This window comes from Fundulus heteroclitus, chromosome 22, assembly GCF_011125445.2.
Source record: "Fundulus heteroclitus isolate FHET01 chromosome 22, MU-UCD_Fhet_4.1, whole genome shotgun sequence".
NCBI lineage: Eukaryota > Metazoa > Chordata > Actinopteri > Cyprinodontiformes > Fundulidae > Fundulus > Fundulus heteroclitus.
In genome coordinates, this window is record NC_046382.1 from 6,048,972 (window position 1) to 6,061,802 (window position 12,831).

General features: G+C 42.0%; 3 protein-coding genes across 6 annotated transcripts in view; 2 read left to right on the plus strand and 1 right to left on the minus strand.

The window, feature by feature from the left end:
- The window catches only part of LOC118557151 (NACHT, LRR and PYD domains-containing protein 12-like), a gene marked incomplete at its 3' end in the record, with an annotated part of 105,124 nt that extends 105,019 nt beyond the window's left edge, over nt 1–105 (plus strand). The window contains exon 9 of the mRNA XM_036126504.1: nt 1–105. This exon is cut by the window's left edge and continues 452 nt beyond it. Within this exon, the coding sequence (XP_035982397.1) occupies nt 1–105 (105 nt within the window).
- A 6,507-nt stretch (nt 106–6,612) lies between these two features.
- On the plus strand, nt 6,613–7,742 carry LOC105923605 (cytochrome c oxidase subunit 5B, mitochondrial). The gene is made up of 4 exons (XM_012859585.3): nt 6,613–6,783; nt 7,195–7,265; nt 7,351–7,450; nt 7,527–7,742. Exons 1-4 carry the CDS (start codon nt 6,681–6,683, stop codon nt 7,637–7,639), a joined length of 387 nt encoding a protein of 128 aa, XP_012715039.1. The 5' UTR covers nt 6,613–6,680; the 3' UTR covers nt 7,640–7,742.
- A 2,084-nt stretch (nt 7,743–9,826) lies between these two features.
- Nucleotides 9,827–12,831, minus strand: part of herc4 (HECT and RLD domain containing E3 ubiquitin protein ligase 4) — a 34,953-nt gene continuing 31,948 nt past the window's right edge. For 3 of the 4 annotated variants that reach the window (XM_036126502.1, XM_036126503.1, XM_036126501.1), the window contains 4 exons: nt 12,675–12,757; nt 12,414–12,597; nt 10,599–10,701; nt 10,299–10,507 (listed from right to left, as the gene is read on the minus strand). In XM_036126502.1, the coding sequence (XP_035982395.1) occupies nt 10,299–10,507; nt 10,599–10,701; nt 12,414–12,597; nt 12,675–12,757 (579 nt within the window). Of the gene's footprint in view, nt 10,508–10,598; nt 10,702–12,413; nt 12,598–12,674; nt 12,758–12,831 lie in introns of all 4 variants that reach the window. The other variant, XM_036126500.1, reaches the window with a different exon arrangement.

A 12,831-nucleotide genomic window follows, 5' to 3' on the forward strand; every position in this document is an offset into this window, starting at 1 on the left:
TTCACTGAACCTCTGCTTCCTGGCTTTGGGTTCTTGTCCATTGGTTCCTCAGTGTTTCTGTGCCGAGTTGAGTCTAAAGAGTCTCCTCCTGTCAGAGAAAGCCTCTCCCTGTTGAACAGATAGTTCAGTCTGTTCATGTCTGTCTCTTTCACTCAGAAACATGTTTTCACATTCATGGATTCAATCTGTTTCTTTGTGAAACTCTTCTAAATGATTCCTTGGAAACTTCTTCCTCTTCCAGTCCTTTAAAGATGGAAGCTGGGATTATTCCACGATCCACATGTTGTTTTTCTGCCTGTTTCCAGTCAAAGCTTCACTCTGAATATCAGCATGTTGACTTTCTCTCTTGGTTTTTTACTTTCATTCATCAGTCAGATTTCATTGAAATGTTAGCCAGTTTTTCCTCAATCTCTGGACATTATCTGTTTCTGTCTGCTCCTATTTTTCTAAACACTTCATATGTTAAATCTTCCTTTTGTATATTTGCTGCAGTCCTGCTTCGTGTGTTTTAATTAGCAGTAAACAGATTTTCTTCTGTATTTGATTCATTTGCTGCTCATTCTCTTCTGCCCCTCTGATCAAGTTTCAATAAAACAGATTTTTTTTCTATCAACAGTGACTTTCAAAAAGTCCTAATTTACAGTAAAACATTTCCATCTTCTTTCCAACATGTTTTAAAATAACTGATTTGTTCTTTAGTTGAATAAATCAGCAGCAGAAACTCAAAGCAATGATGAAATGATATTTCTGCTCCATCTTTCCAAACCTTGAAAACACGTTGAGAATGAAAGAAGAGCCGATGCTGATAGTCTGGGACTAAAATCTGCTTCTTTACTTCCAAACTGCTAACTTGGACAGACTGAAGACCAGTTTTTCATTTTCTAGCTAAACTCCTGCGGCACCAAACCAGAAGCTGAACCAACACCAACAACAGAACCACATGGAACATTTCCACATCACAACTTCTTCCTATTCTGGACTTTTAGTTTTATACAGGAAACGTGTGAACATGCACACGGAGCCGCAGCGTGCACGGCGTCCTGCTGCTCCTCTAAACCCTTTAACACCAAAGCCTCAAAATCTCTGCCTGCCATTTTTTTTTCTTTTTACTATAAAATGCATAGACATAATATAACAGTAGACCCCGCATTGACTGTCGCTGCGCATGAATTACGGCCGCCATCTTGGGGCGGTCGACCTGCTACCCTATCCTGCTGATTCAAGCTAAACAGACAAATGATGCCTCTGCACTGTGCAGCTTATTTTTGTTCAAATCCAAGGACAATTTATGTCAGGGCTCGAGGGATAACTTTTCACAAGTAAGATGAAAATATATTGTTTATATTTTTGATTAGAATGTGATTTTTCTAACATTAGGTAGAGAGATACAGGTCTACACGTACATGTAGCAAAACAGACCCGCGCTCACTGTTGCACAGACTGTTTATTTCATGCGACTTTGGGCTTGTTTTTTTTCTAAAGGCACTTGTAAATTTCATAAGTCACGGGTTGCGGGTTTTTTGGGCGCATTTATGAAAGTATAATTGCTTAATTGGGCTCTAAAATAAGTGATGAACAGCGGTTATTAAGAGACCTGCCTTCACTAGACACTTTGTATCCAGCTGAAATATCCCTCCGACGGTAGTAAAGGCAGACAGAGCAACTCTGCACGTATTTTCTGCAGTTTACGGTGCAATAACCGGTGATAACTGCTGAAAGTAGATTACTTGGTGCAGATCACCATTTTGCGCAGACATTGGTTCTGAAGATGAGTTTTTAAGACGCTGATAACATTGCAGAAACCCAACCCATGAACCGTACTTTAATTGACGGGACAACGTGGCACAGAGGTCAGGGAGTTCATCTTGCAATAGCGTACCGCGAGCGAGCTATTTTTAGAAACGTAACGTCACGATGACGTCACATCACGTGGTACGCAGTAGGACACACTTGCATAGTCCGCCGCTGTTTCGCTGTAAAAGAGACGTGCGTTAGCCTTGGTTTTACTCGTTAAAACGACTGCTTTTTCCAAATCTAAGACCATGGTTTTTAAACATTGTTGCTATGGAACGTGCAACAGCGACTCGAGGTACGCTGATCGGCCGCATATGAAGGATGTTTTCTTCAAGACTGCCAAGGAGAAATGTGTGCACTGGGTACACCAGTGCGGTCGGCCTACATATGTAGCAAGCCTTTTGTCGCAGGAAAGGGCCCAACCGAAGAACATCCTGACCCAATTCCAGCGACATCAAGTAGTGAACAGGTAAGAGTATTTTGGTGGCCGACATGTTAATATTGAAGCGCCTGCTACCATGATAGCATATAGGCTATCATGGTAATCCTTTCTGAAACAGGCCCCTGGAGTTACTAAACAGTTGCTAAACAGTTCTCTTTAAGGGTATTAAGCTCCTGCCCAGTTGCAAGCAAAGTGTAAGACTGGAATGACCTGGAAATTTAAAACCTTTTTCCAGGCTTAAACTGTATGAATATGGATATAAACAGCAAGCAAAAATATTCAAAGAAATTATTGTTGTTGGTGTGAAAGCTCAGAATTAGATGTGTGTGAGAGTGAAAAAATGAACAAAACTTGTGACTTTATTGAAATGTAAAATTTGTATTAATTTATATGTATATGCCTAATACCATGTCTATCTTTGTTTAAGAGGCAAAAAATATATATCGGCATGGTATTTATTTACAAATTTATTTACACACAAGGCTATTACACTTTCAGAAATAAAAGGATTAAACATTCAATTAATTTGCAATTAATCTCGAGTTAACTATCGACATTATGTGATTAATCAATTCAAATAAAAAAATTTTAATCGTTTGACAGCTCTAATATAAATACATGTCTTGTGTCCTTCACATTTGTTAATTCATTTTTTTGTTGTCTGTTTTTAAAGAGTATTAATACGTTTTCTGCTCGAAGCGGTTAAAGTAAACTAATACTCACTCCCGAGTCCAGACAGTAGATGGTGCAAGTTTAAAAACTATAGTCTAACCTACTGGATCTAGCTATTTACCTGAAAGAGCAGCTGCTAGCTAACCATGTAATGAATGAGAACGTGTGGCAGCGTGAACGTCAACAATGTATTTTGTCATATTTCGGCCCGAAAAATCAACAGAAAAGGTCAAAAGTAGATGACGGGTCATGGTAATGTTACAGAATGAACTTTGGTGGATGATGATTTGCAGGCAGCGTCACAAGACAAGAAGCAGCATAACAACAACCTTGTTGTTATGTTCATTTATGAAACACTTGAAATGATCCCCCCCCCCTCTCTGTTTTTTTGCAAATCGCACACTGTTTACAAATATATACACTCTACAGAGTAGACTCATTGCAAACTGCTGAAGGAGACTGATTAAGCCAAATAAATTCACCAAGAGACATGGAAAAAATATTGATTCTTTGTTGAAAAAATAAATTTGTCATTTGATTGGTAACAGTTTATGAGTTATGATGGATTTCTACATTCGTAACACATTCTAAAACTATAACCCACATTACGCACATTTTATCACAAAAACAAAACATGAATAAGTATCGCTGTCTTACCTCTACTTATAATTTAAGTCCCTACGGCGCTCATTCTGAACAAAAATATCATAATTTTCCGGTAAAAGTTGTCTTTATCTTCTTCAGTTTTAAAAGTTTCTCAGTCTCAGTGGAGCTCACTGCCAGGGAGGAAAGCCTTCCCTGATCAGTCCTGTTCCGGCTGTATGTTTAGAGTCTTTTTAGTGCTTTACTTGTTTAGCAGAAATCGCTAATAATACATCCAGAACTTGCTGTGATTCTACAGTTTTTGGATCACGAGCGGTTCTCCTTGAGCGCCCCCTGCCTAGAGGCCAAGGAACTGCCGGCCTCACCTACAATCCGTTCTTTGTCGTTTATGATCGGCCAGCACCACGAAAACATGTTACCTGCACACAGTTTGATGACAAAAACAATTCGTAATCCACATATATTAAATTGTGGAAAATCAGTTCATAACTGTTTGAACAATTGAATTTATGATCTAGAGACAGGAAGATGCATTCACGGAATGGAAGCCAGCGCAGTTAACATGGGATTGCGCAATCTCAGGGGAGGCCAAGATCGCTGCGGCCTCACCGGCTTCACTATCAAGCGCCACCGAGGATTTACGTGAAAAACAGCGAAAGTCTGCGATTTTAAAGAGAATATGATAAAAATGAGTAAATTAGATTAAATAAAATAACTTTTATTACAAGTGAATGCGTGAATAACAATATATTATATATTTTCTTTCTTTCCATGATGACAAGTGAGGCCTGGCCTCACTTGCCTCCCCTGACTGCACGTCACTGATTGGCAGCTAACGTCAACATGTGAAAAGCTCAGCCCTTTTCTGACTTAAGATCAATACAGTAATCTGTTTTGTTTTGTTTTTTGCCTTAACCAATTAATAATTGGGAAGCAAAAGGTGCTTGGTGTGAGATTTTTATTATTGTTATTATTAAACCCCAAGTCTTTAGGGCACATGTTGAGTCAAAAAACAAATTTTTGTGTGACTTAAGTTAAAGTCTCAAACTCAAGTGTCCATTTCTGCAAACCAGCTCTTCTTAATCTTTTTTTCTCACCACTTGCTAACTCTGTTACAGGTTTTTTTTTTTGCTGAACTTAATCAGAATTATTATGTGTAAAGAACAGATTGAGGCTTGCTTAGATGGGAACAACGTGGATTTTTTTCAAAGACTGGAGGTGGTTTGATTCATTTTCATCTCTGACTGAACTTGTTTCATCAAAGTGAAAAGAGAAACATTTTTTGCTGCAAAGGTCATTTTGATGTGGCCATGTTTGACCTGGGCTTCTTCGAGGAAGAGAATTGCTTCACTGATTATAAAAACTGTTTAAGTCGCAAAGAGTAAATTTTTACTTTCACTTTCCTGGAAGCCAGCAGAAACATAGAAATTCCTCCTCCTTCAGCTGCAGCTGCTAGTCTAAGATCAGAATGTTTCATCAGATGATTTCAGCAGCTCAGTCGACCTGTAGAGACGCTGCGCTGTGAGTATGAACTGATCTGAACTTATTGAGCATTAATGTTTAATTTCTTCTGCTTTACTTTTATTACTCAGGATTTTAATATGTGTTCAGGATTGAATGTTTCCACCATCATGGCAGCAGTTCTGGAACTGTGAGCTAGGGGTGTTAAAAGTGTGGTGCAGGAACCATTTTAAGGAATTCCGAATGATTAAGAACTGCACATACGGTTAATGTAACTGAAGTTTTTTTTATGTTTTCGGGGAATATTTTCATAGACAAACGTTCTTAATTCTTCTAAAAAAATATTTCTCATTTATTAACCAGGTTCATCTTAATGTTGTAGTAAATAACCGCAAACATCCAGTAACTTTCACTTCATTGCAGACTTGGCCTAATTGGTAAATACAGCAAGTGCTTTAGCAGAGACACTCGTGACACAATATTGTTGATGGACCAAAAACACAAAATAAATTGTAGCCTAGAAATGAAAACAATCAACCCTCAACACTTGAAACTTTATATTTGACTTTAAATAAAAAAAAAAAAACACTTTTACCTTCATAGTGAATCTGTGTAGAAGTAGGGTTATGCAATTGTGGCCTATGCGGTTCTGGTGGCTTCTTTTGGAGTTGTAAAAATGACAGGGAGCTCAAGCTGGCATCAGCTGGTTTTCTTTAATTCGCCATTTTGTCAATGATCCTCATGGCTCTGCATTACACATAAACAGCATCAAGATAAGGTCAATCTCTAGCATGAAACAAGTTCCTGCAAAGAAGAGCCATAATGTTACTGTGAGAAATCCCTGCCACACTTTCTCACAAACTAAACGTTTCTAAAACACAACAAAATCGATATAATAGCAAATGTAGCCTAACCTGGATTAAACAGATTTCCATAATATGCAAAAAGAAAACCCATGAACATATTTTATAAAGTGCATAAATAATATTTCTTCACCACATAGCAGAGACGCGTTACCTTGTCGGTGATCCTCATGGCTCTGAGGATTACCCATAATACCCCGCTCTTCCTAGGGTGAATGCAGTACCCTGTTTTACCAGCAGATGGTACATTTGAGCAGGATTTAACCTGAACCAATTAACTATGTTACACAATGCTAACAGAAAAAAAGGTGGGTATACGCTGTATACCCACGTATACCCTGGACTACACCCCTGTATACTTCACTATACTGTTGTTAAGTATATGCAATATAAAAAGTAAACCCCTAGTACATACACACTGCCTCATTTTAGGTTATATGTATAAGTAATAATAAGTATACTCATAGCACAATCATGAACCACTTTTTGCTTAAGGTAATCACCAAAATTACAAGAAAAAAGTCTGCAATCATTTCACTCCATGTGTAATGAACGTATATAATATAAATTTTAAACTTTCTGAAAGATTGAAAACAATTTTAAAACATTTTTCATTTTTTTCACAACATTCTAATTTTTAGAGCTTTGTCAATTATGATTTTTTTGGCCAGTTTTAGTATAATTTTAAGGCGGCTTCATTGGCCCGCCCTCCCTTTAATTCTATTGGCTGTTGCTGCCTACCTCTCGCTCCTATTGGTCAGCTGCTCTGGGGTCATTTCAGTCCATCTCCCAGCCGTGTCAGACGCAGGTCATTGTCTTCACCTGAGAGGAACCGCAGCAGCAGCATGGCGGCCCGCCTTCTTCTCCGGCTCTGTGCGCTGAGAGCCCCGGCTCAGAGGGGCCTGTCTGTGGGGAAGCCGCTGCAGAGAGCCATGGCGTCCACCGGAGGTAGGCTTTATTTATAGCCGAGGAGTCACGCTGCTCCTCTGCGCGCAAAGCAACCTGTTTCCCAGCTGCTCAAATGTTTGGTGGTAGTAGAACTGCGTCACTGAAGGTTGTTACGCAGTTCTGGTCTGTAAAAATTCACCAAACCTGTAATTATTTAATTTAATTTTATTTAACGTGTAAAGAAGTTAAGCACATAAACGCACTGAAGGTCATTCGGACATTAACTTTGTGGAGAGGCCTTTGGTTAGACCCGCCTCTTTGGCAGGGCTCCCTGGATCTCAGCCAGTTTCCCTGCTGACACCAGGACGTGTCCCTGACAAAGTCCACCTTTATTGCCACCAAACTATTTATGTCTACATGCTCCGGTTCAGAGGAAATGTACCAGAACCTGAGCGTTGCTCCTTCTTCCAGGCATCCCAACAGATGAGGAGCAGGCCACTGGACTGGAGAGACGCACCCTGCAGGCCCTGAAGCAAGGAAAGGTGGGGATCTGCTCTGTTTTTCTCTGAGTAGTGGCCCCCACCCTCTGCTCTGAGTGATCCAGTCTTCTAAACTTTAAATCCACAGGATCCTTACAGCATCCTGAAGCCCAAACAGTACACCGGCACCAAGGCGGACCCTCACATCGTTCCCAGCATCGGAAACAAGAGGCTGGTTGGCTGTCTCTGTGAGTCCCCTGAAGGCACCGCGGTCTAAAGATGGTGCAGACGGTGCATATGGCTGACATCATGTTGTTGTTGCAGGTGAGGAAGACAACACGGCTATCGTGTGGTTCTGGCTTCATGAGGGAGATCCACAGCGGTGTCCTTCCTGCGGGTCTCATTACAAGCTGGTCCACCATGAACTGCCCCACTAAGGCCAAACGCTCCGTGCCAAAGCTTCACCACAGGACGGCTATGTTCTCCTGGTGTTCTCATCACTTAACATGTACAGTTTGTCATTAAAATGTGGAACTAAAACACTGGTTTCCTGTCTGTCCTATGAGGAAAGATCATCTCATAACACGTACCTGAGCCCCTGGATCAACAGGGCTTCCTCAGGGTTGTGTCCTCGTCCCATTTTTATTCTGTAAACAAGTGGCTGGCAGAGCGGTTACACTAAAGCGCCACGTGATCAAGGTTAAAGACGACTGTCATGGTGTCACTTTTGAGTATTAAAAACCTGAGTCAGTGGTTGATAACTTTGCACTTCTAACGTCGGTGCTGTTTTTCTGTTTTCATTAGTCATTTCCTGCCTTTTTAGCCGTTGGCATAGGTCACCTTCAGTCACTAATCAGGTTTGCAGGGCGACGTTAAAGAATTTAGTAAGAATGTTATATTAAAGAAAGCCAAGATCATATCTGATCCCAGACCATCCACTATGGCTTTAGCTTCAACCTTTGCATCAAGATTGAGTTAAAAGTGTAAAACCAACAGACTGAGGACATCTTTCAACTCCACCTCCGATAAAATTCAGCATGCGAGGATTCAAGTTTTTATCTGCAACTACTGATTCTAATGGGCCTCAAAGTTTTAACTGAACTGAACTTTCCTGGCTTGGTTAAAACTATCCATCAGAGAAAAGATAGAAAACCGATTTATATTTCAAACAGATACCTGTAGAAATCAAATAATGCAGTAGGTGTTGGATGTGGCTGAAAGGAAATTCGGTCCTAACATGGCAGCTTCAAGGTAAAGGTTCCCCGTTAGCTGGGACTGACACTTTAAGTCCAAATAAACTGGGTGATTGTAAAGATCTAGATAGACAAAGAGAAATATCAGGACAGAAAACTACTTCAAAGAAATGAGCTAGACAGAAACAGGAGTTGTATTTTTAGGGAAATTAGCAGAAGGAAAAGCAGCAGAACCATCGTTCCCGACTTAAAGGGACCGGTTTCCAACTGCTTTAACCGAGGCAGACAGATTGTGAGATTCAGAAATGATTCCTGAACATCCACTGGCCAAGCAGATTATCCCGGGACGTTAGCTTGGTTTCCTCCCAACGTAACTGCAAAAGACGTGGTTCCTCGTTTCCCGGCTCCTACAGCAGCTAAAGCACCAGGACAACATGGCAGCTCCTTCCTCTGTGATGAAAACCCAGCAGAGGACACCGATTATAGCTGAATTTCTCTGTCAGTCACCCCAACCAGGTTTTCAGAGCAATGCACTGTCACTAAACTGAGTTGCGGGAGAAATGTGAATCTTCAGGGAAATTTGGTCTTTCCATCAATAACTTCAATAATTTAAGCTTCCAGAAAGGCCAGAGGAGCTCCAACAGAGTCCTGGGACGTTTCTGGTTCCTCGGCCTGATGTGGGAAATGTTCTATAAAGCCAGAAAGTTCAGCTGTTATATTTTACTGAGCTAAAAATGTTAACTGATGCATTCAAAACCACTGTTTACATCCAAGTCAGACCAGATGAGAGAAAGTGGGCGGAGCTGCATGAGGATCAGAGGTTCTGGAGGAGTCTGCAGAACAGAACCTTTGTTAGCTTGTAGAGCTTTAAAATCACTGATGGCAGATTTCCATCTCCAGAGCAGACTTATAGCTCTGCCTCATCATGGACCAAACAGTAGGAGGGAAACTTCCTGCAGACCTGCTCTGCTCTGTTCCTCCCAGACAGCTTTACTCCAGACTGGTCAGCTGTCCAGGTAAAAACCCGGGTTATTTCTTTATTTGGGAATTTTATTCTGATCCTGTGAAGTACAACACACCTCTGCTGCAGACATAACATAATGAGGGATTGCTGCAAAGCCATCAACAATGCAGACAACTGTCCACCAATCTGTATAATCTTATATAATTTGATGTAGGAACGTGCCTTTAGGTGACACGTATCATGAATTGGTGCTATATAAATGAATCTGAATTTAAATTGAATAACCTCTGAAGGAGCTCCTGCCAGCAGGAACCGCCTGAAGAACCGCTCCATGTAGCAGCGACGAGGTAAAAATGATCAGAACTTTAAGTTCAGCTAAATTTTGTTTGTGAGGATGTTAAAACTTTTTCACTCCTAAGTTTAAAAACATCTTAGGTTTTATGGCATAAAGAAACCAAGAGAAGCTGTTAAACACTGGTCTTACCACACAGCACCCCAGAGAAGTACGTTTTTATTTCTGTGGCTGTACTTTATTTTACATTTACTGATTGCTTAAGGCTTACAGCCCATAAAATAAAGTCTGCATTCAATCGTTTGTCAGCCGTCAGCATGTCAACGTCGTCTAGATTCACAGATGAACACAAACCCTGGGATCAGAGCGCCTCTCCACACATCTGGGTCCTCTTTGTCCTGCTGAGGCGCAGCCTATAAAAAAAATCTGATCATGACATTCAGTGTTTTAGCCTCGTTGCTTCTCACGGCTTCTGTTGCCGTTTTTCTGCCTCTTCACACTCCAGACCTGAATCAGAGCGAACCTACAGACCCGGGTCGTCGTAGCCGGGCTGAAACACTGACGGCATGAAGCGAGTTCAGGAAAGCCCGGACTCCTGCCTGCAGCAGAGGGTAGGGAATGTGTTGGCCACCGGCGGTGTCCCTGCATCAGGCCAGGTTGAAGCCCTGATTGTGATCTATGGCGTGTAGGAGCTTCTCCCTCAGCGTCTCTGAGCTGCTGTACTTGGGCAGGTCCAGCAGGTTGAAGCAGGTGTGGGCCACAGGCAGGTAGTGCTCCCCTCCCCCGGTGGGCTGGATCACCAGCTTCAGGCTTTTCATGCCCAGGATGGGGATGCGGTCGCTTCCTGTGAGGAACACTGAGGAAAACAGGGACAATGTGAGGGCGGCATGATGAGGGGACCCACCTGCTGACGCCTCGTCGTCGGGCCCTTTGGGGGCCGAACTTACAGAGAAACTGCTTTTTCTTGTCCAAGGGAAGCTGGTGGAAGACCTCCCAGAAGAGCTTTATGGTGGGATGCTCGGCCCAGTACTCCCCTTTGTATTCAGTGCTCTGTGGAGCATAAAGCGTAATTATTAATGCAGTTTTAGTGGGATTATAGACTGACCAACACAGCAGCGCTTAATTATAAAGGTTAACGATTCAGGGTTCCTGCATTTCTTAACAAATCTGAATCTGAAAAGTGCGACAGGCATTTGTCCTCAGCTCCTTAAGAACGCCCAGAACTGAAGCTTTCATCTGTTTTTGGGTTTGTCTCCAACGCCTCTAAACAACTAAAAGCTGAAATATTTGCCAAACAGCTAAAGCTCAGTCAGGTTAGATGGAAACTGAACATTACTTTGACTAGGCCATTCTGCTCTTTCTATGACTCCAAGTCTTTTGAGGATGTCTGTGTTTGGCTCTATCCATCCTTCCATTAACTGGGACCAGGTTTCCTCCTCCTGGTGAAATAAAAGCAGCCCATAGCATCATGCTGCCACCACCGTTCTTCACTGTACAGTAGGGTGGTGGTTTTACCTGCATGTGGACTAAAAAGTTTCATTTTGCTCTGTCCTCTACCTCAGGGTCTGAGCCGTTTCCCTGCTGCTGCACACCTGCCATCTATAAACGTGTGTATAACGCTTTCTTATCTTATTAGCTTTTATCTCTGTAAGATAAAGCATCTTAGGCCTTCAGAGAGCTCCTAAGTGAACAACGTTAGGAGTAGGGAGGAGGACTTTCAGCGAGCCTCAGAGTGTCTGAAGCAGGAAGATGGTGGAAACAGAGAGAGCTGATTGGCCGGATCCACTTCCTAAGCAGTGGAGGAAATTAGCTTATTAACTTCTCTAACTCATACAAGTATTATTACCTGTATAAGATAAACTTTATCATCCCCATAGAGGGAAATTAGTTTCAACGTCTCGATAGGTTAAAGGTGTGGCAATAGCAACATCATTTTACTGACGATAAATAATATTAATACTGAATAATCTTGAATAAAAAGTGGAGAAATTTACAAAGAATGTATATAAAAGATGTGATAAAGTATTTTCTGTGTTGCATGATCATTTGAGCAGCCTAAATGGTCATGTAGAAGTTTTCTTGTGTAATGCCATCTCCTGGCTTTTGATGCTGCAGCGCTCCTCGTTTTCCAGGCTGGTGCATAAGGCAGAAAAATATAAACGGATCTGCAGCAACACGCATCAGTCTGAGTCTCTACGCCGTGATCCAGAGACTAATTTACCCTTCAACACTCCTCTACTCTCCTCCTAGAGCTGAGCGGACAGATGAGCTGCTGTCCAGTTCAGTTTACTGCACCTTGTTTCTCCATTTAAAAAAAATAAATGGGCAAATCAAAATAAAGTAAAGAAGGTGCTTTGCAACATTTAGATTCTGTGTGAAAGTCAATTAATTTAGCTAAATTTCATCATGATGACAATAATCAACTAATTTCTCTGCTTTCATCACCAGGAGCACATTTGTGTTATTTTTTTTCTTCTTGTAGCACCAACCAATCAGAGGTCTTGAAAGACAGCGTCACCCTTAGCAACGGGGTCAACCACACCTCCTCACTGAGAAAAATTCCTACCAAGGAGTCTGAGCTTAAGACTGAGAGTTTTTGTGAATACGGGCAACGCTTTGTAAAGATTCTCCATCTGAACTGTGAGTCTCTGCAGTTCCTTCAAAGCCACCATAAAAACATAAAACCCATAAACTAAAACCGTAGGAATACTTTAACACATCCTGGTGGAGGTTTTGTACAGCAGCACGTTGAGGTAAAGCACCTTCTCCAGCTCGGTCCAGTCATAGTTGGTGTTGCCGATGATCATGGCCTGCAGCTCGCTGGGCTGGAACAGCTCCAGCACCTTTCCACCGCACACTTTGTGGAAGCCTGCGTAGAAACCCTCGAACAGAGGCCGCACGGCGGCGTTGAACACGTAGTCGACGTAGGCGTCGACAAACTCCTGCCTGGAGGGAAAAATCCATCATCGGTCAAATGAGACGGTCAGCTGTGGACTGGAATAGGACAGCGGAGACGTTTTTACCGGTTTGACTTGTTGACGTTGATGTTCGCCCCGTTCGGTACCAGCTCCAGGACCTCTGTGGCGCCGTAGTTATCCTCTGTGATCTGGAACACAGACACACGGCGTTCTGGCTTCATCCCACTGAACAGCAGCTCCTCGCTACACCTGTCCTCTCTAG

Coding starts and splice junctions, on each gene's coding strand:
- LOC105923605 (XM_012859585.3), top strand. CDS start 6,681: ATGGCGGCCCGCCTTCTTCTCCGGCTCTGTGCGCTGAGAGCCCCGGCT. Junction 6,784..7,194: donor AGCCATGGCGTCCACCGGAG/GTAGGCTTTATT, acceptor TCCTTCTTCCAG/GCATCCCAACAGATGAGGAG. Junction 7,266..7,350: donor AGGCCCTGAAGCAAGGAAAG/GTGGGGATCTGC, acceptor TTAAATCCACAG/GATCCTTACAGCATCCTGAA.